Source organism: Megalobrama amblycephala, linkage group LG7 (assembly GCF_018812025.1).
Source record: "Megalobrama amblycephala isolate DHTTF-2021 linkage group LG7, ASM1881202v1, whole genome shotgun sequence".
NCBI classification, from domain to species: Eukaryota; Metazoa; Chordata; class Actinopteri; order Cypriniformes; family Xenocyprididae; genus Megalobrama; species Megalobrama amblycephala.
Genome location: NC_063050.1, coordinates 7,199,757 through 7,222,077, shown reverse-complemented (window position 1 = coordinate 7,222,077; position 22,321 = coordinate 7,199,757). Strand labels below are relative to the sequence as shown.

At 35.7% G+C, this 22,321-nt stretch overlaps 1 protein-coding gene and 1 pseudogene across 1 annotated transcript; one reads left to right on the top strand and one right to left on the bottom strand.

The window, feature by feature from the left end:
- The first annotated feature begins 2,398 nt into the window (after positions 1–2,398).
- On the top strand, positions 2,399–2,515 carry LOC125273197 (annotated as a pseudogene).
- A 3,043-nt stretch (positions 2,516–5,558) lies between these two features.
- On the bottom strand, positions 5,559–21,568 carry LOC125273088. Its single transcript, XM_048198357.1, has 6 exons — positions 21,184–21,568; positions 20,724–21,047; positions 20,131–20,466; positions 19,136–19,287; positions 17,716–17,834; positions 5,559–5,778 (listed from the first exon to the last, which is right to left on the bottom strand). The coding sequence occupies exons 1-6, from the start codon at positions 21,230–21,232 to the stop codon at positions 5,559–5,561; spliced, it is 1,200 nt and encodes a 399-aa protein (XP_048054314.1). The 5' UTR covers positions 21,233–21,568.
- Between the last annotated feature and the right edge of the window lie 753 nt (positions 21,569–22,321).

Genomic DNA, 22,321 nt, shown 5'->3' with positions numbered 1-22,321 from the left:
GGATTGGATGGACCCAATATTTCCTCTTTTTTTAAGAAGAGAAAACAACTAAATCATTCTCACTGCTTGAAGACTCCATTTTGTATTGTTTTTTAATTTTTTTAATTTTTTTTTTTTTCGCAACGGATTCATTAACACACATCAGAAAAGTGTGCTAGGTCTCTGTGCGTGACGAATTTTTAGGATCACGAATACAAAAAAATGCATATGAAATTTTCAGACTCAGTGTGCAAAGCCCTTTAATTCAGTACCTTTATTGTGCACTGCCAAATGCTTTGACTAGCGCTGTTAGTGTCAGGGCACGGGGAAACTTTTTAACTGTTAAAAGACAAGATATCGCAGCAGACATTCAAATTTTTTATTACGAACACAGGACTGACATGAGGAAAATACAGTCGCTCATTCGATCTCTCTCTCACAATAGTCTACTATAATACAGTAAGCTTCAATGAACGATATTAATGAGAACAAACACATGTTTATGTTGCTAATCTGCTTGCTAACGGTGTTGACTGGAACTAACCATTTTATAAAGTTAGTTTCAGGCCCTGCTGGTAATGTTACATCATGTTTTTATTATGTGAGGGTGTTCAATACTATTTTTAGTGCACAAATTCCAAAGGACACTATACTTAGTTGGCTATGACATGTCACTTCCACTTTCTGTGAGGACATCAACTGTGAGGTTCATAAAAAGCAGAAAAGGACTAAACTCTTTATCTACAAACTAAACATACGCATTGAATGCCCACTCACACCTTTGAGATGTTTTCCCATCCAACAGAACAAACCACATCTCAGAATAAACCTGACAGCAACAGGTTTCAGTTTGACTCAGAGGATGAGCTGATAGAGTGAGATGGCACATGCGTACACAATAACTCATTTATCTTCTAATATTTCATATTTAACACAGTAAGGTAACTACTTCATAAAAATGACCACTGCTGAATGATAGAATGTTTTCTAGTCAGTTAAGTGCTTATATGTAACCATGCATCATAAAGAGCCTGTGCATTTCACCCAATAGGAGGGTCAAAATCTGTTGTGGGAGGATTCACTTGCCATTAGACTGTCTTATTATTAGTTCAGACTTGTCACTCAAAGGAAGATGGTGTTTCATGTGTTTGTTCTGCTCTGTTTGTGCTGGTGGAGTCTGACTGGTAAGTTATAAATATATATTTTGGCTTAATATCAGTAACATTTTTCACTTGCTTCTACCATTGGAAACTCAGAAAGTGAGGCACTTTCAAAATCTCTGGCTGTTTTTTAATTATCTTAATTTCAAGTATCACAAATGCAAATCCTCTTTCAGTAGTAACCATGAACAGCAATAAAAATAATATAAATTCATTAGTCAAAGTGCAAGAACCCGGTTTTGTCTACTGATCTAATCACATATTTAAAATATCAAGGCTTTGACAATATCTAGACGAATTCAACTTTTCATGTTGTAATTGACTTCGTAACTTCATAGATCGTGCTCGAGATAGGAGAATATTCTAAAATACCTTTAATATCATGTTCATATATCTCACATTGCATTTGCTTCTCTGTTCTGAATGTTTTTCATTTCACATTTACTAACAAACTTCAGCTGATTTCAGGCCATCAGAAGCTTTAATCAGTGTAAAATCTGTCTGTTCTCCAGGTGTGTTTGGTGATTCAGTGTCAGCGATGGAGGGAGATTCTGTCACTTTATACAATGATGTAACTGAAATACATGAAGATGACGACATACTGTGGGAATATGGAGTTAAAAAGTTGCAAATAGCCAAGATTAAAAAAAGGAAGCAAATCTTCAACACATTTAATGGTACTGATGGGAGATTCAGAGACAGACTGAAGCTGGATGATCAAACTGGATCTCTGACCATCACAAACATCACAACTGAACATGCTGGAGATTATAAACTAGATATAAGTGGAGCGAAAAGATCATCAAAAACATTCAGTGTTTCTGTCTATGGTGAGTAGAGAACTTTTATCTAAATATTCGATAACGCTTTAGATTACAGCCCGGAAAGTATACTGCGTAATTACAAGGAATTTAAAGAGTAACTTTCAATACTTATAGTGTAACTATATAGTAAGTATGTGTAAGTATAGGGGAACAATATGCAAAGTCTTAGGAATAAAGGGGTAACAACCAGGAAAATAACAAATTATTTAATCTGTAAATATTTTATAACTAGGGGTACTTACACTGATTATTATGATAGAGAGCAATCTTACGTTTGGGAGCAATTTAGTGAGAAAGTGCACTGATTAAGTTGTTTCAAGGCAAATAGAAAGAACTATTGCAATCTTTTTTAATACATGGGGAAATATGCTTTTGTTTTATGTAGTTACAGGGTAAGTATGACATTACGGGCCGTAAATTAAAGTGGAGCTTGTTACCAGCAGCCATATCACCCTGTAGCCCAAGACTGGTTGCCCACTGAAGCTAAGCAGGGCTGAGCCTGGTTAGTACCTGGATGGGAGACCTCCTGGGAAAACTAGGTTGCTGCTGGAAGAGGTGTTAGTGAGGCCAGCAGGGGGTGCTCACCCTGTGGTCTGTGTGGGTCCTAATGCCCCAGTATAGTGATGGGGACACTATACTGTCAAAAAGCACCGTCCTTCGGATGAGACGTTAAACCGAGGTCCTGACTCTCTGTGGTCATTAAAAATCCCAGGATGTCCTTCGAAAAGAGTAGGGGTGTAACCCCGACATCCTGGCCAAATTTGCCCATTGGCCTCTGTCCATCATGGCCTCCTAATCATCCCCATACACTGATTGGCTTCATCACTTTGTCTCCTCTCCACCAATAAGCTGGTGTGTGGTGGGCGTTCTGGCGCAATATGGCTGCCGTCGCATCATCCAGGTGGATGCTGCACATTGGTGGTGGTTGAGGAGATTCCCCCTTCAATATGTAAAGCGCTTTGAGTGCCCAGAAAAGCGCTATATAAATGTAAGGAATTATTAATTATTAATTATTATTATTACCCTCTTATTTCATGTAGTTACAGGGTAAGTAATTAATAAAATGCAAACAATCTGATATCGCTGACTCTGAAACCTTTATTTGAAAGACAACTTTATTAAAAACAGGTCTACAACACTTATTATTATTTTTTTAAATCAACTTTTCTTTTCAAATTCTAAAGTCCTGAGAGAAAGTAACAAGTTTGTCCGTTTTTTGGTTGTTGTTGTTTCTCGCTTGGTTTCTTCCTCTTGTTTCTCGCTTGGTTTCCTCCTCTTGTTTCTCAACTGATGAATCTTAAGAAGGAATCTCATTGCTATTCTGTATTATAAGAAAATACAGTACACCCAGAAATATTCTCATGGTTTAGGCTGTCACCAGCGCCTGCATGAGAGTCGACTTCGCGTTCGACGAAGCATTGAAATGAGCAACGTGAAGCTTTCATGACGTTTTCGCGGGAGATTCATGCGAGAACTGCCGTCTCTGTTATTCTGTCTTGGTTTGTTTCTCATGATCTGTTATTCTGTGTATTTTGTTGTAAGCATTAATCAAAAAATAAAAAATTAAAAAAATTGACGCATCCAACATCTGCGTGAGTTTCTCGGCACGCTTACGTCACGCTTCAAGTTACGTCAAGCATGAACTCTCAACCAGAAGACAGTTTAAAAAATATTCAAATATGTGGTATTTTTCTTACAAATACGTATCGTTTCACTTCGGAAGACATTGCTTCATCCATTGGGGTCGTATGGATTAGGCTACCGTAGTTATTACTCTTTGTGCTGTTTGATGCTTCGACTTTTAGGAACACGTGAGCTTGCAATATAAAGCGTTCCCAGATGATTTATTTTTCCTAAAAAACTTTTTGTGTTCATCTTAAGAAGGAAAGTCGTATACATCTCAGATGGCATGAGGGTAAAAGATGAGTAAACGGTGAGCACATTTCTGGGTGTACTGTATTTTCTTTTAATACAGAATAGCAAATGACATGGGATTCCCTCTTAAGATTCATTGGTGGAAAGAAAGAAGAAGAGGAACAAGAGGAGGAGGTAGTCAAGCAAGAGAAACTAACAAGAAGTGTTGTAACTTTAAATTGAAATAAGTTGTATTTCAAATAAAGGTTTCCAAGTGATATGACTGTTTGTGCTGTTTTTTTTGTTTTGTTTTTTTAATTGCTTACCCTGTATTTACATGAATTAAGAGGGTAACAAGCTCCACATTAATTTACGGCCCGTAATGTCATACTTACCCTGTAACTACATGAAACAAAAGCATATTTCCCCATGTATTAAAAAAGATTGCAATAGTTGGTCCCACTTTATATTAAGTGGCCTTAACTACTAAGTACTTACATCAGAAAATAAGTACAATGTACTTATTGGGTTCATAATGAATTGCAAAACACATTTGCAGCTATTGAGGTGGGATATGGGTAAGGTTAGGGACAGCTTTGGTGGTATGGGTAGGTTTAAGGGTAGGGGTAAGGGTTAAGGGATGGGTCAACAGTGTAATTATAAATGTAATTACAAAAATTAATTACAGATGTAATTACATGCAGGTATTTTTAAAATATAAGTACATTGTAAAAACATGTATGTACACAATAAGTGCATTGTATTAAATGATTAATTTAAATGTAAGTACATAGTAGTTAATGCCACTTAATATAAAGTGGGTCCCAATAGTTCTTTCTACTTTCCTTGAAACAACTTAATCAGTGCACTTTCTCGCTAAATTGCTCCCAAATGTAAGATTGCTGTCTATCATAATAACAGTGTTATAAAATATTTACAGTATAATTAATTTGATATTTTCCTGGTTGTTACCCCTTTATTCCCAATACTTTACATATTGTTCCCCTATACTTACATGTACTTACTGTATAGTTACACTACAGTTATCAAAAGTTATGCTGCAAATTTGTTGTAATTACGCAGTACTTTCCGGGCTGTAATCTAAAGCGTTACCGAATATTCAAATATTCTTGTTTCATTAAAAGAATATTCAGTTCAAGTTGAGCTCAGTTAACAGCATTTGGACATAATGGTCATTACCAAATATAAATAGTTCCCTTTTTTTTTTTTTTTTTTTTTTTTGGTTATGTTTGTTTTTTTATAGCAAAACTCATTGCTATTGTGGGAGACTTATGTCAATGGAAATTTTAAAAGCAGAAATGTGAAGCTTATTTTTATAAAGGCACTTGCATGAAACCTAAAAATCGAAATCCTTGTTTATTATTTGAGCTATAATTTGTAAATATGTAAATATGATTGTTGTCTAGATTTACCCAGGTTACTTATTCTCTGATGTCTTTCAGCTCGTCTGCCTGTTCCTGTCATCAGCAGAAACTCTTCACAAAGTTCATCATCATCATTCATCAAATTGTTCATTGGTGTGTTCAGCTGTGAATGTGAGTCATGTGACTCTCTCCTGGTACAAAGGAAACAGTTTATTGTCCAGCATCAGTGTGTCTGATCTCAGCATCAGTCTCTCTCTACCTCTGGAGGTGGAATATCAGGATAAAAACACCTACAGCTGTGTGCTGAACAATCCCATCAGCAACCAGACTCAACATCTGGACATCACTCAACTCTGTCACACATGTGCAGGTACGGCAGAGATGATATATGGATTATTTACTGATCTGATCTCTGTCTTCTGTTGTAGATCAGACTGACAGTCACTTACATTAATGACGGTCTCTCTTTTCCTCTCCTTCAGTTTCTCCAGTCTCTCAGATAGTGCTGATCTCTGCTGCTGCTGCTGGTGCTGCTGTATTTCTTCTGATAGTCGTTCTAGTCCTGATCTGCTGCCTCTGCAAGAAAAGTAGAAAAAGAGGTCAGTACAGCAAGCAATTAATGTTTAATATTTATCTTTTATAAGGCACAGATTTCAATGTAAGATTGAAAGGTTTGTTGTTTTCACACATCTGTGATTAATGTTTATGCAGTCGTGATCCGGGAGAACCACAGAACTGATTCATTCATTACGCCAAAAAGACGAAATAAGGTAAGACACTTCATGACTGTGTTGTTGCTGTCAGTTAGTCTGAAGTTTTTTTGCAATATGCATCAAGCGGTCAGTGAACAGATCCCAGATTTTATGCTGTACTGTTTGCACCTGATTGTTAATACTACAGTATATCCATAAATTACTTTGTTCAAAGCAAATTTTAATTAGTATTGTACTTTTTAAAATTATTATTATTATTGAAAAAAATATTATATTCAATGATTATTTCATCCAAAAGTTTACAAGAGCATTAGTTTCTTTCAGCCATAGTCACTATTCACTTTCATTACATCTTTTTTCCAAATGTGAACTGTATCCGTCTGTCCCTAACTTTCTGCCTACCACCGACTTTTGTGTTTCCTGTAAAAAAAAAAAAACATATCTCCATAGCGGGTTATAACCATAGACTGTAAAAAAAATATTGACGTAGTGTCCGTGACGTCACCCGTAGATTTCTGGAGAGCATTTTTGAAGTGAAAATGAGGCCGCGTCACTGCACGTCACTCCCAGAAAACTGAAAATGGGCAAAGAGGCGGGACGTGGTTGAAACGGAGGTGCCTGATTACTGAAACCACGCCTCCCTAGCTCGACGTGATCATGTTAGCAGGCAAAAGAAGCTATCTACCTATCTTAGATACTATCTAATATTAATAAAGATAACAAGTTATATCATTTGAAAGCTCTAAAAGGTTTACTGTCAATCTACGGTGTCTTTTTTATGATATAGATGCTCAAACACCAGTAATTGTGTTGGGTGTTCAAATGACAACACGCAAAATCAAAACAGGACTTGGTTAAAATGTCCATGAGCATCCATTAAAAAACAAACAACAGCACTTTTTGTCCACAAAAGCATTATACGTTTATGAAATATTGATATATTATCCATTGTTTGCATCACATTTCTTCTTAATGATCTGCTGTCCATCATCGTTCATCAAGAAATTTTGCAACATGAGCACTGTTTATGTTGTAAAACTGTATACGAACATTGGACTCTCACAAACAAATGAGCCTGTGTCCATAGTATAATTTGTTCAAAATAGTGCAGCAGTCTTAGTTATAATATCCAGTGCTGTCAGAGTTTGTGATGTCTTGAGAGGCATATTCTCCAGCCATTGTCATTGTAAATCTCACGAAAAAAAACTTTTAGCCAATGTCAAGATGATCCAACAACGTGTGTTCTGTTGATCTTCCTCAATTTTATCCAGGCTGTAAACATGTTTCTTTCTGCTGTAAAGTTGGGCATTTTACCATGGGGCTCAATGAGATTCTGCTCTCTTTTGGAGCCTGTCCCTAGTGGCCAGTCAATGAATTGCAGTTTAAGTCACTTTCGTATTGGCTTCTCGAGAAACTGGGGGAGGTTGCGCTTAAAACAGTATGGGAAGTAGCTAAATCTGGTCACTAAATGTCACTAGATGATGTCATAATGAGTCCACATGAATATAAATATATATCAGTGGGAGAGTCTCTGAATATAGACAAGGTCTGACCAAGAAGTTGCTAGATTTGTTTATAGGCTTTTGAAAAAAAGTCTTAAAAGGATCTAGCAACAAAATCGCTAAATTGAAGTATCATGGTGCTCTTGTGCGCTGGTGTATTTTGTAAATAAAAGTCACATGGCTTTCCTACCATTCTGGACCTTGGAAGTGGTAGTTGCGTAGACTTTCATTCTTGAGTGAATTAACCAAAAACTTAAAAAGACATATGGGTTCTGAACACATCATAATTTAATCAATGGACAGCGCAGGGGGTCGCTGCGCAGCACACGCTTAGAAAGTTTCATCCTGTCAGGGGCAGGTGTAGGGAGGGAAAGTGACCAGTGAAAGAAATTATTTTACAGAAACTTTGTTAAGGTCTTGTAAAGGTTGGACTCAAGTTTAAGTAAAATTTTATAATTTTTAAATGTCTATACTTTTTAAACTGTTGCATCAGCAGGTTCCTGATTGAATGTGTGTTTCCTTGCAGAAATCAAAAGAGGAAACCGTGTATGAAAACCGCATGACAATACAGCGATACAATGCTGCATCTGCTGGAATAAATGTTCAAGCTCACTGACTCACACCTCTTGGTTCATATCTATTTTCTGCCAGTATATTTACTACTGTCATTTGATTTTGCTCTTTGTATCACATCATGTAATTTCATCTGTTTTTTTCTCTCTTTTTTTTTTATAAATTTATACTTTTATGTCTGAAATGTTTCTCTGTGTTTAATTTTAATGGCATAGAATATTTCAGTGCGCTAACCACTACAGCCAACACATGCAATGCAATATGCACATTTTGTATGTCTCCCTCATCTATCACACCTGATTCAACTCATGAGCTCATTAGTAGAGACTGGATGTGTCAGATATAGAGAGACATACAAAAAGTACAGGGCTGGAGCTCCTCCAGATACCCTAGGCGGTATCTTCTGATCATTTATTTTTTAATTTAATACTGAAATCAGAAAACTGAAAAAAGGTGTCTTTTTTCATTTTTGTTTTTAAACAAAAAAAAAGAAAAAGAAAAAAATCAGCTTAATTTTAGCATCATGCTAGTAATGTGTTAAAGTAACATCTAAGCAATGTATTAAATCATGCAACAAACCAAATCATGCTAACAATGTGTTAAATCCTACTAGCAACAGGTTAAATCTTGCTAGCAACATGGTAAATCATCCAATGTGGTAAATCATGTTAACAAGTTAAATCATGTTAGCAACATGCTAACAACATTAGCAATGTGTTAAAGCTGGCAGCGTGGTATTATCCTAGCAATGTGTTAAATTGTGTTAACATGTTAAGTTGTGTTAGCAACATGGTATGCTAGCAACATGCTAACAATGTGCTAAATCATGTTAACAAGATGTTAAATTGTGTTAGCAACATGCTAACAATGTTAATAACAAAGTCACATTGACAACATACTAAATCATGTTAGCACACTGCAAAAAATTATTTTGTTATTTAATATTTTTATAGTGTTTCCAGTGTAAATATCTAAAAATCCTTAAATGGTTAGTTCACCAAAAATGAAAATTCTGCCATTTATTACTCACCCTCATCCCGTTCCACACCCGCAAGACCTCCGTTAATCTTCTGAACACAAATTAAGATATTTTAGTTGAAATCCAATGGCTCAGTGAGGCCTACATAGGGAGCAATGACATTTCCTCTCTTAAGATCCATAAAGGTACTAAAAACATATTTAAATCAGTTCATGTGAGTACAGTGGTTCAATATTAATATTATAAAGCGATGAGAATATTTTTGGTGCGTAAAAAAAAACAACACAAAAAAACCCCACACATTTAGTGATGGCCAATTTCAAAACACTGCTTCAGGAAGCTTCGGAGTGTTATGAATCAGCGTGTGGTATGTCAAACCACCATCGACCATCACTATATAAGTCGTTATTTTGTTTTTTTTTGGTGCACAAAAAAAAAATTTCTTGCCACTTCATAATATTAATATTGAACCACTGTACTCACATGAACTGATTTAAATATGTTTTTAGTACATTAATGGATCTGGAGAGAGGAAATGTCATTGCTCCCTATGCAGGCCTCACGGAGCCATCGGATTTCAACTAAAATATCTTAATTTGTGTTCCGAAGATTAACGAAAATCTTATGGGTGTGAAACGACATTTAGGGTGAGTAATAAATGACAGAATTTTCAAAGGGTGAACTAACCCTTTAAATCCAGATGCTGAACAAGCTATTTTTCTTACCCATTGGCAGATATTTTTGCTTGTTTTAAGCTTCATTTTGATTTTGAAATATCAATGTCAATTTACTTATCCAGGAAAAGCATCTGGATTTAAGGATTTTAGATATTTGGACTGTAAACAAGACAAATATACTGTGTAAGAAAAGCATTTTTTTTTTTTTTTTTTTTTTTTTTGCAGTGCAACATGCCAAATCATGTTATCAACATGAAATAAGTATGCAAACAATTTCATAAATCACTCTAAAAATGCTAGCAACATGCGAATCATGAAAAATCATGCTAGAAATATGTTCCTTCTCTGTCACAAACTTCAATTTCAACAATTTAATTCAGACTTTAAGCTTCTCTCAATTATTTCAAACTTTCAGACAGATAAGTCTTATTCAAACTTATTGAGAAACTTTACTCATCTAGTATGGAATTTACCAGTGATATAAGTGAAATAAGCCACTTTCAGCAAAGACATTAGGTCAGTACCATAGCTGAACAAACTCAGAGTTACAGGATTAGTTTCGAGTTGACAAAACCAAACCATTCCAGCCCAGTTTTCTTGGTACCATGATGCTGATCATCAACTTTCTCTGTCAAACTAAACTGAAATTTACCTATCCAGCTAAACCTGCTTATGGTATCATCATTAATCTGGATTGATTTCAAAATAATCAATCAAATAATCAAAATAATCGATTTCACTTTCCTTAAAAGGAATACGCAGGGGAATACTAAATGATACTCGCCACCAACTGAAGGTGAGTGACGTGTAGAAATGTATGGTGTCCCACACGCTAAATTTGAGCTCTGCATTTCACCCATCCAAGTACACACACACACAGAGCAGTGAGTATTGAACACACACACTGGAACACACACCTAGATCAGTGACATTTTTCCTGCTGTGGTGACGGTGAGTAATGGTGTCTTGCTGGTTGGTGTGGTGGTTTGGTGTCTTGCTCAAGAACACCTCAGTTGTGGGTAAAGAGTGAAAGAGAGCGCTGTTCATTCACTCCTCCACCTACAGTCTAAATATTTTCATTGCTATAGGAAGGTCAGGTTTTCATAGCATTAACTGGTTATACGAAAGAGTCCAAAAATTCGCAGAGTCATCTGGAACACAAAGGCAGCTTTTTCCACCATTTGACCACATGTCTTAGAAAAGCTTAAAAATTAACTGTTTTTCACCAGAATTTCAAACACTACCACTACTAAAACAGAAACACTGAAGCTGTTATGATTCTTCTGCTGTAGTTTATAGAGTCCAGAATCTGTGGCTCTGTTGTTGTGCTTTGTTTGATTTTTCCCTCTCAGATGAAGGGAACCAAGGCTATGAATCTGCAGGAATGGAGAGAACATGGTGATTTTTATTTTCTTGATTCAAAATATTACAAACTTTTAGAAGTTGTCTTATGATATGTGTTATGTGTTATGATGTAAACAAGAGTAATCAATGGAACCAAAGGTTAGATGGCATTATTTTCCAATAAATGTATTTTTTTTTTTTTTTTTTTTTTAGCTTGATATAGATGTATCAATTTAAAAAACAAAACAGCAAAAAACTTTTACAAGCTAAACTTGTGAATGGAAGTATTAAATATTATCATCATTTCTATTGCTTTTCTCCCTCTGTGTCAAACACAGTTTTCATATTTATTTCCCTGCAGATTAAAGAGTCTTAAAAACTCTTCATAGTAGCAGCCCATGAAGAAACTCCTTACCTAAACAAATTCACTAAACGCCCCTTCTCAAAAACCAAAAACCCACAGCTGGTTTCAGTTTGACTAAGAAATTGCATTTCAGTAAAAAAAGCCAAAAAATTTCACGCATTTCACAGCAGACAGTTTTGACTTTGCACCCCACCCCCACACACACACACACACCCACATACTTGAGAATAATATAAACAACAATTTTTAATATCACACAAGAGTTACTCTCCATTTTACCATGAAATATAGTTAATCCAACAAAATTCTTCTATTTACATATGCAACACATTGAGGCAACTAGCTTTTAAAAAATATCACTGTTAATTTTAAAAATTAAGAATTTTATCCACTATCAAAAGTTAAATTCTAAATTCTAAGAGGCAGAAAGTGTTTATATTATATTTGTAACTATACAACACACACAAGTGTGTGAAGGGAGGATTCACCCAGGCTGCTTGTTATCAGTAGATAGACTTTCACTAACATTATAAGAAAATGTTTCACACGCTTGTTTTGTTCTGTTTGTGCTACTGGCATCTGAACGGTAAGTTATAAACATAATTGTGTCATTTATTCACATTTCTGATTAATAAGATCCTGTTGTGGTTCAAATTAAATTATTTTAATCTATTGTGTTCAAATCTGTATTGCTATTTTAGAAATTCAGAGATGCAAATCCTACCCAAACAAATTTCTAAAAATAATCATTTTAAATACTTCTGCGTTAATAATAAACAACAGCAAATGTTATAGAAATTCAATAATAAGAATAGTATTTTACAACACATTAAAGATCAAATGTGTTTCTGTTTATGGTGAGTAGAGCCTTTTTTCTCTGAATATTATGTTGGGTTGCTCTTAAAAAAATTGTTCTCGTTCTTACTTAATTAAGCTTTACTGTTCGTTCGGGTGAAAGCTTCAGGTTAATCAATAAAACTCTAAATTGACACAGTCAATTTATAGGCTTTCATTCTTTTGGCAAGGCTTCATAATTAGATTTTTTACTATTTTTACAAAACGGCACCATTTTCTCTTTTGGCCTCTAATATTCACTTTTTCTGCATCTGCTCCATTACAAGACAAGTGAATACATTTTGTAAATATAAATGTGTTGGACAGGTGGTATGGATGTCAGAGTATGGTTTGTGTGTAATAAAGTGTGTGTGTGTGTGTGTGTGTGTGTGTGTGTGTGTGTGTGTGTAATGTTTGAGAGAGAGAAATTATACTGTACTGCAAATCACAAATCTCACCTCTTTATTAAAGGGATAGTTCACCAAAAAAATTTAATTCTGTCATCATTTACTCACCCCCAAGTTTTTCCAAACCTGTGTAAATCTTTTGTTCTGTTGAACACAAAGGGAGATATTTTGAAGAAAATTTGTAACCAGATCACTTTGGGGCACCACTGACTTTCATAGTAGGAAAAAAAAATACTATGGAAGTAAATGGTGCCCCAGAGCTGTTCACTTTAACACATTCTTCAAAATATCTTCCTTTGTGTTCAGCAGAACAAAAAATTTACACACGTTTGGAACAACTTGGGGGTGAGTAAATGATGACTGTGATTTATTTTTCGGTGAACTATCCCTTTAATCTTGACTTGTGTGTTTTTATGGGCAAGTCAGAATGAACTGTGGCGACAAGAGACTCACACAAATGTGCCAAGGTCAGAATTTTCATTAAATACATTAAATTTCATATCGTATACCCCCAGAACACTGAATATACGACATGTGACCGATGTAACAGAATAAAAGACATATGATACGGCATTAGAACAATAGTGAGTAAATAATAACTTTAATTTTAGGGTGAATTATCTGTTTAGAATAGAATAGAATAGAATAGAATAGAATAGAATAGAAACGTTATTGTCTTCATAAAAATATAATTAAATTTGTTTAGTAGCTCTCAGAGACCAGCAGCCTTGAAAAAACAAAAAGAAAAGGTTAATCCGCATGGTGTAAATAACTACAAAATAATATCACAGTATGCAAAGTAATATATATATATTTCATACCATGTATTACCAGTCTATGTTAGATTGTTTGTGATAAACAGGCCCTGGAATTTGATGTTGCTAACTTTTCCAACTCCCTCTCAATAGAGAGAGGGAGGTGTGGTTTTCCTGGTTTCCTGTAATTTATGATAATTTCCTTTGTTTTGGTGGTGTTCAAAACCAGGTCATATCCGAATACCACTCGACTGGATGTTGAACCTCTTCTCTGTTTCTAATCAACATGATGACCATTTAATACTGTGATCAGATGGTTGGCCTTAGATAAAGGTCAAAAGATGAATCTTTAAACATTTCTACAATGATCCTCAGTTGATATTGACTGAACTGATAAATGGCTCCATCTGGTGTGTTTTTGAAGAACAGCAGCTCAAACTGCTTCATCGCTGTGAGATCAACAGAAAACAGACAGTATTACACTACTGGTGTTATGACTGTATATGAGACCAATCTGCTACTAACACTATATATACATGGTTTAAGGCTAGAGTTATGGTTTACACTTTGATTAACACTTGTATGTTTTACAGTTCAAAATTTCATATTAAATTCAATATGTGGAATTTACTAGCATTTTTGAGTGAAAAATGTAGCATTAAAGGATTAGTTCATTTTTAAATAAACTTTTCCTGATAATTTACTCACCCCCATGTCATCCAAGATGTTCATGTCTTTCTTTCTTCAATCGAAAAGAAATTAAGGTTTTTGATGAAACCATTCCAGGATTTTTCTCCATATAGTGGACTTCAATGGAGCCCAAATGGTTGAAGGTCAAAATAACAGTTTCATTGCAGCTTCAAAGCTTCTACATGATCCCAGACAAGGAATAAGAGTCTTATCTAGAGAAACCATCACTCATCTTCTAAAAAAAACAAACAAATTATATACGTTTTAACCATAAATGCTCATCTTGAGCTAGCTCTCTTTTTCTTCTTCTTCTTCTTCTACTCTATTTGAATTCCAGCAGTGTAGACACTGCTAAGTGTATTACTGCCCTCCACAGGTCAAAGTTTGAACTAATTGTTATATACTATTGAACTAGCATATTGTATATGACAATTTAGTTCAAACTTTGACCTGTGGAGGGCAGTAATACACTTAGCAGCATCTACACTGCTGGAATTCTAATAGAGAAGAAGATGAGAGCTAGTTCAAGATGAGCATTTATGTTTTGTTTTGTTTTTTTGTTTTTTTAGAAAATGAGTGAGTTTTATAATATCTTAATTTTTTTTTTTTCTGATAACACAAAAATGTAAAGACACACAGATTCCAGCCATTATAAATGAATCAAGTTTTAATAACATTTATCATATAAACATACAATGATTTTGCAAGTTTATTCCCTTGTTTTGGAAAACAATTATGTAGGTGTTACTTCAAGGCACATTTCCCCTTGGCTGATGTAAAAGGTAAGGAAGACAGAAAGACAAATGTCTACCAGAGTGCAAAAAACACAATATTTGTCTTTAACAGCTTATTTTTATAATAATAATAAAATAATTAGTAAAAAGAAACCTTTGGTGCAGGCTTTTAGCATATATCAGTTTTGACACATTTGACTTATTTTAAAACATTTACCTAACATAAACTTCATGAGACACTCTATTGAGGCTATTTATATATTTATAATGAGCACCAGATGAAATATAAATCCAAAAATAAGAACAAGGAAAAGCATAAGCCTGACTAGAAGGCCAAACAGAGTATTTAAGTGAAGGCACTCGTCTCCATCAAACAGAGATAATATTCTACAAGACAAACACAATCACCAGTATACAAAAATGCCACAAGTTTAAAAAAAGAGCTGAACACTAAACGAGACACAAGATGGGGGGGGAAAAAAACAAATGATATGATATAGGTCTTTATCTCCTCATATGCCAACAAATAAAACTAAAAAGCACCTCATAAAATGTCACAAATTTGTTCACAACTTCTAAAAAGACTAAATATTGCAATTTCCCTGCAAGTTATTTGTGCACATTTCAGCAGCAGATAAAGATATATATCTAACAAACATGGTATGTACCACTATAATTAATCACATTGTTTTATCAAGTATTAACACATTTGTGTGTTTAATTTGCTGGAACATTCTTCCATCAAGTGTTTTTCAGTTTTAACGCCAGAGTAACAACATTTAACACAGCCTGTATCACGTACGTCACAGAATAAATACTCAAACTTATTAAGGTAGGTTTTGTTCGGAGAGTGCTTTCTGATGAAGACGGATCACTAGTGTTGGTGTCAGTATGAGTAGTGGCACAGTATGATCACAGGGTGAGAAGTGCAGACTGTCCTTCAGTATAACACTGTGTTAAGGACTCTGGGTCATAATGCCCGTCTTGGTGAGGTATCAGTTATAAGAGCATGTAAACAGACTGATATGTCAAAGCAGATTATAGTGCACTGACTTGACACTGTTTCTGTCTGGATCACTTCAGTACCTATAATAAACTGAAAAACATCAAGCATTTGCTTCCGCTGCAGGAAATGTGTTGCTATATTTCTTACTTTATTGCTCATATACTCATATAAATGTCTTCATTTATCATTTAAATTACTAAAAATGCTAAGTAATCAGTTTTTGATGTCGTATTTAAATTGATAATAGGTGAAATCCTAATTCTCTTCAGTGTCCCTTCAGTGTCATTTGTATTTTATCTTCTTTTTTTTTTCATTTAGTAATTTATTTGTAAAATTGTAATAAACACTTTAAGTGGGCTATAAAAAGTGCTGCGTGTTAATTCTTTAACACTGATGATATCAAACAAATCATAACAAATGACATCATTTTGTGACCTTTGCATAGAAATAATTTGTCGTGAGCACAAAGCCACTTTTGGTGTTCTGTCAGGTAGAGACCTGTACTCCCGGGCGACCCGACGCGATAGAGTGCAGCGCAGGACAAGATTTGATGGGCGAGTGCAGGGTAAGACACTCGAGTGTGTGTGGGTTGTGGGAGAATAAGGCCCTGTCCCAAATGGCACACTTCATGCACTTATGGTCTTTTGGATTTACAATGTTCATGTTAAGTCCACAAGACTGTAGGATGTCCCATTTGTCATTTTAGGTTTCAGAAGTGTTCTAGCAAGCACCCCCTTTGTTGCCTGGCAAGGCCAGACTGATATATATTCTACAAGATATATCAGTCTGGGGTGAGTTTCCCGAAAGCATCGTTGGTGAACCATGGTCGTAAGTCCCATTGAACTCTATTGGTAACGACGGAACTTGCGACCATAGTTCGCTTTGGGAAACGCACCCCTGGTCAGTCTGCCATCCGTCGCGATTCGAGTCAACTCCAAAACGTACCGACGAATCAGATTTGTTTATTTCAGTGACGCAAACAGCGTCACTCTAGTGCGGCGAAAGTCCCTTCAATATCAACAAAGATTGCGCACGGGAGACCCGAGAGTTTGTTCTATTCAGCCGTGAATTCAGTTTTAAATGACCAAAAACACATTAATTGTTTACTTCTCGCTGTTGACTCTCTTGTCGCTTTGCTAACGTCATATCCTCCCTTCTCTGATTGGTTTACTCCGCTTCCTGTTTGCTCGGATTTGCTCCGCCCTAGAAATCGAATTGATTCACTGGCCGACCAGACTCATCCGCTGGGACAGTGGTGAGGCTGGATTTTCCAGGCAACCCCCTTTGTGGCTGCTATGTGCAATTTTCCTGAGCCCGCAATGACACGAGCTTCTCAGCAGACTTATTCCAGACAGTCAAAGCTGACTAATAGGAAGATGCCATTTGGGACAAGGCCTAAAATAAATCGCAGGGCACAAGCATAGGCAGATTTTCTGTTTATGACATGTTTTTGCAGGATTGAGCAATTAAAGCCAATAACAGACATATCTGTTGATTTTTTTTTTTAACGCAATAGCCAATCAGAGGGGTTTAAGTTAGAATCCCCTCACTGCTCAAAATGTTTTTCTTCAGTTCTGAACGTTGCATGCTGGCGAATCCTCGGGTTATAACAAAGTGTAGACATTATTAAAGATTCGTAGTGCAGTCAGTGGAGCTTTGTGAGATGAACTGAGATGTCACCTTTTTAGAGATTACAAAGAGAGCGCTTTGTTTATCAGCATTTATGCAAGGATTTGTAGCTTGTAGCTAGGCGACATGTATTGATAGGTGACCGTTGTATGATACAGATGTGTCATACATGAAATATTTTTATACTTTATATTTCTTTAAAGGAGTATAAATGAGCGTTCTCACTGATATACTTGTTGTGTTTCACAGAGCTTTGACATGTTTTATAGACTCAGAATTGTTTCTTAATCATGTCTCAGTCAGTGCTTCTCCCCCCTCTTCCCCCTCTTCCCCCTCCTCTTCCCCTCCTCTTCCCCCTCCTCTTCCCCCTCTCCCTGCACCGTCAACGGAATACAATTGCCACTGTCAGCAGCATCATCATCCTCCTGTAGGAAAATACAGATTCACAGAAGGTTTAAAGAAATGAAGTGGAATTGTTTTTCCTGTTGGTTGAGTTTTTCTTTTACTAAATACTAAATATAACTTTATATTAAACAGCATCAAACGGTCATCTTCTATAATACAGTCATAGAAAATTTAAGTGTTACAATTTCACCATTGCATCTAAAATTCTTAAACCATTTTATTGCTGTTTTTCCAATAAGACACTTGCTCTCTGAAAGTTGCATTGTTTTTATATTAATTGTTACTTAGTTTATTAAAGGGTTAGTTCACCCAAAAATGAAAATTCTGTCATTTATTACTCACCCTTATGCCGTTCCACACCCATAAGACCTTCGTTCATCTTCGGAACACAAAAAAAGATATTTTTGTTGAAATCCGATGGCTCCGTGAGTCCTGCATAGGGAGCAGTGACATTTCCTCTCTCAAGATCCATAAAGGTAGTTCATGTGAGTACAGTGGTTCAATATTAATATTATAAAGCGACGAGAATATTTTTGGAAAACAAAAAACAAAATAATGACTTATTTAGTGATAAAGATTTCAAAACACTGCTTCAGGAAGCTTCGGAGCATAAATGAATCAGTTTGGAGCGTTATGAATCAGCATTATGAATCAGCATTATGAATCAGCATGTCAAATCAGCTGTTCGGAGCGCCAAAGTCACGTGATTTCAGCAGTTAGGCGGTTTGACACGTGATCCGAATCATGATTCGATACGCTGATTCATAACGCTCCAAAGCTTCCTGAAGCAGTGTTTTGAAATCGGCCCATCACTATATAAGTCGTTATTTTGGGTTTTTTTTGGCGCACCAAAAATATTCTCGTCGCTTTATAATATTAATATTGAACCACTGTACTCACATGAACTGATTTAAATATGTTTTTAGTACCTTTATGGATCTTGAGAGAGGAAATGTCATTGCTCCCTATGAAGGCCTCACTGAGCCATCGGATTTCAACAAAAAATATCTCAATTTGTGTTCTGAAGATCAACAAAGGTCTTATGGGTGTGGAACGCATGAGAGTGAGTAATAAATGACCAAATTTTCATTTTTGGGTGAACTAATCCTTTAAGGAGTTATTTGTTTCTGATTGTTTTGATTCTGCCTGTGAACTATGCTTCTGTATAGTGTTAAAATAAAGGATAAAAGTAAAGGACAAAAAAAAATAACTATTCACAGTATACTTTTGTTACATCCAACATTTTGTAATTATGCATAATTTTTATTTTTGCACAGTAAATCTCATAGATCGTGTTAAATCTGCTGTATGTAAAACTTACAGTCTGTCGTACTTCTGTATGGCTCCTGGAGCGACAGTAGTAAATCACAGCAGCAACTGCAAGCACCAGCAGAACAACAGCAGCAACAACTATTCCTGCTACAGCACCTGAAGACAGACCTGAACCTGAAACAGCAGAAGAATGACTTGAATCTGGAACAGATAAAGACATCATTACTAGAGAGTGAATAATTATACACTCAGTACTTAACAATATTGACTTATAAATTTATATACATTGATGACTATTCATTTTACATTGCTCATCAGTTGTGTGATACTGGTTTAACTAATAAATGGCGCCATCTGGTGTTCTTAGCAACAGCAGCTAAAAGCATGGCAGCACTGTGAGATCAACAGGAAACTGCAAGTGCACACTGGAAAACTTGACTGTATGCATTTTTTTATGTTAACATTAGTCAAAGTGCTATTCACCCTCTGGTGTTGTTTGGTCATTTTAGACTGGATAAAAAAACGGATTAAAAACCCCCCTGCTATTTCATCGGAATGGTACAAAACTCTGTGAAGCTTATGGAAATCTAGGAATATAGGAATCTACATTACAGGTTTTTCTCTTTTTTAACTCCCACCAGATGGCGCTAATCTTTTTTCTTAAAAATTTGGAATTTAAAATCTCTATTTTACCATGAAAAACAGCTTTAGTTGAAAATTAAAAAAAAAAAAAAAAAAAGATTAGAAAAAAAAATGTATTATTTCCACTGGAAATATTATTGCATAAACATTAATTAGCACCATAAATCTCAAAATACAAAAAAAAAAAAATAAATTTTTTTTTGGTTATCAACTTGATTTTACTGAAAATAAAAAGTCTGACTACTAAGAAAATATCAGATGGTTAACTCAAAGCTTGCCTTTTTTTTTAAAACAGTCAATATTTTTCAGTCTCAACTTTTATTGGGTTGATTTAAAAATACTGAACTGTTCTTTTATTTCTCCTTAAAGGAAATGCATTGAATGACTGAATTATATACTCACCAGTGACAGTGACAATGAATCTCTTCACTGTAGTGATGTTGAAGCTGCTGCTGTTGATGATGATCTCTAGTTTATATTCTCCAGAGTCTGTGTTTCTGGTGTTTGTGATGGTCAGAGATCCAGTCTGATGATCCAGCTTCAGTCTGTCTCTGAATCTCTCTTCACACTGAACATCTGTACAGATCTTACTCTGATCTCCAGTGATTTCAGCGATGAGAGTCTCATTAAAATACCATCTCATTGAATCATTCAGGTTTTTAGCTACACCAGGATCTAAAGTAACAGATTCTTCCTCCTTCACTGACTTCAATTCCTCTCGTCGAGCAGCAGAAACACCTGAAACACAAACCAACAGATGCTTTAGGATCTTTTGCTAAAAACAAACAAAAACTGTAAGGACTGTGAAGATGAATGTAACTGCACAAGCCCTTCTGAAAAGAACCATTTAAACATGCTCAGTACTCATAAACACATTTAACATTTGATTTATTATCCTAATTTAAACAGATGATCAGAGATGTCATGATTAGACGCAGTTCTAAACTGTATGTGAATTCATATACAGTCAGGTACTGCATTCATCAATGGCTCACCACGGACAGTAACATTGAAGAACGTTCCACTGTTGCTGGTCTCTCTGGTGATCAGTAGTTGATATTCTCCAGAGTCTGTGTTTGTGATGTTTGTGATGGTCAGAGATCCAGTCTGATGATCCAGCTTCAGTCTGTCTCTGAATCTCTCATTACCTTCATCACACTGAACATCTGTACAGGCTTTACTTTGATATCCAGTGATTTCAGTAATGCGAATGCCATTAAAAAACCATTTAATCTTTTCTTGTTGGTTTGTTTGAACACCAGTGTTCAGAGTGACTGAATCTCCCTCCATCACGGACACTGTATCAGCACTAAACGCACCTGAAGAAAAAACATAAACCAAAAAATATATACAATATTGCTGTAAAAATGCAAATTCAAACAAACAGCAGAAGAACATCACAGATTTACGCTGCTGACCGGAAAAGAGATTGGAACAAATAAATGTAAATCTTACCATGTTCAAGCAAACATATCACTGAGAAGAAATGAATGAAAAGATTCATTTTCACCACTTTCCACTCAGGAAAATGAGTGCAAATTCTGATCCATAAGAAACTTCTGTTCTTCTGCTTCAATGGTGACAGAGTTAAATTAAAGTCAAATATGCGAAACTCCCAAGGAGCGTGAGATGAAGAGAAGGGGTGTGACACTTTCTTTCGCAGACAGGCTTTTCGCTGTGTTATTAGTGCTGATGCTGATTCGTAGTGTGGATTACATTATTGAGAATTCGAAGACTACCAGAACCTTCATTTTTGCATGAACTAAATCTAAGTCTTTTTAAGAGAAACAACCCTACACTACCAAAGAACAACCAAACGACAGCCCGGCTTATAGACCCAGCTCAGGCTACTCTGTACAAAAATATGTTGCCTCAGAAATGTAAACTTACCTGTTGACCCAGATTCCATCACTGGTATCTGTGATGACACCTACATAAGGAATGAGGAAGAACAGAAACACAGAGAGATAACTCATTACAACATTCAACATTCACAAAATAACAACATTCACACAACAGCTTGGGCTAATCAGTCAGTCTGTCTGCCTCTCTATCATCATTATAAGTAATTAAACCCTGTATTCATAGACAAGGCTTAAGCTAGTCCTAGACAAAAATGCATGTTTGAGCTGTTGTAACTGAAAGTAACTTGTACTGACATATATACAGTGGGTACTGAAAGTATTCAGACCCCCTTAAATGTTTCACTCTTTGTTATATTGCAGTCATTTGCTAAAATCATTTAAGTTCATTTTTTTTTTCCTCATTAATTTACACACAGCACCCCATATTGACAGAAAAACACAGAATTGTTGACACACTCTAAAAAAATGCTGGGTTAAAAAACAACCCAAGTTGGGTTGAAAATGGACAAACCCAGCGATTGGGTTGTTTTAACCCAGCGATTGGGTTGTTTTAACCCAGCGGTTGGGTTAAATGTTTGCCCAACCTGCTGGGTAGTTTTATTTAATTTATTTATTCCTGAGCACTCTGGAGAAGGTTTTCGTCCAGGATATCCCTGTACTTGGCCGCATTCATCTTTCCCTCGATTGCAACCAGTCGTCCTGTCCCTGCAGCTGAAAAACACCCCCAC

Coding starts and splice junctions, on each gene's coding strand:
- LOC125273088 (XM_048198357.1), bottom strand. CDS start 21,232: ATGAATCTTTTCATTCATTTCTTCTCAGTGATATGTTTGCTTGAACAT. Junction 20,467..20,723: donor CTTCAATGTTACTGTCCGTG/GTGAGCCATTGA, acceptor TTTGTGTTTCAG/GTGTTTCTGCTGCTCGACGA. Junction 17,835..19,135: donor ATACAGAAGTACGACAGACT/GTAAGTTTTACA, acceptor ATTTTCCTACAG/GAGGATGATGATGCTGCTGA.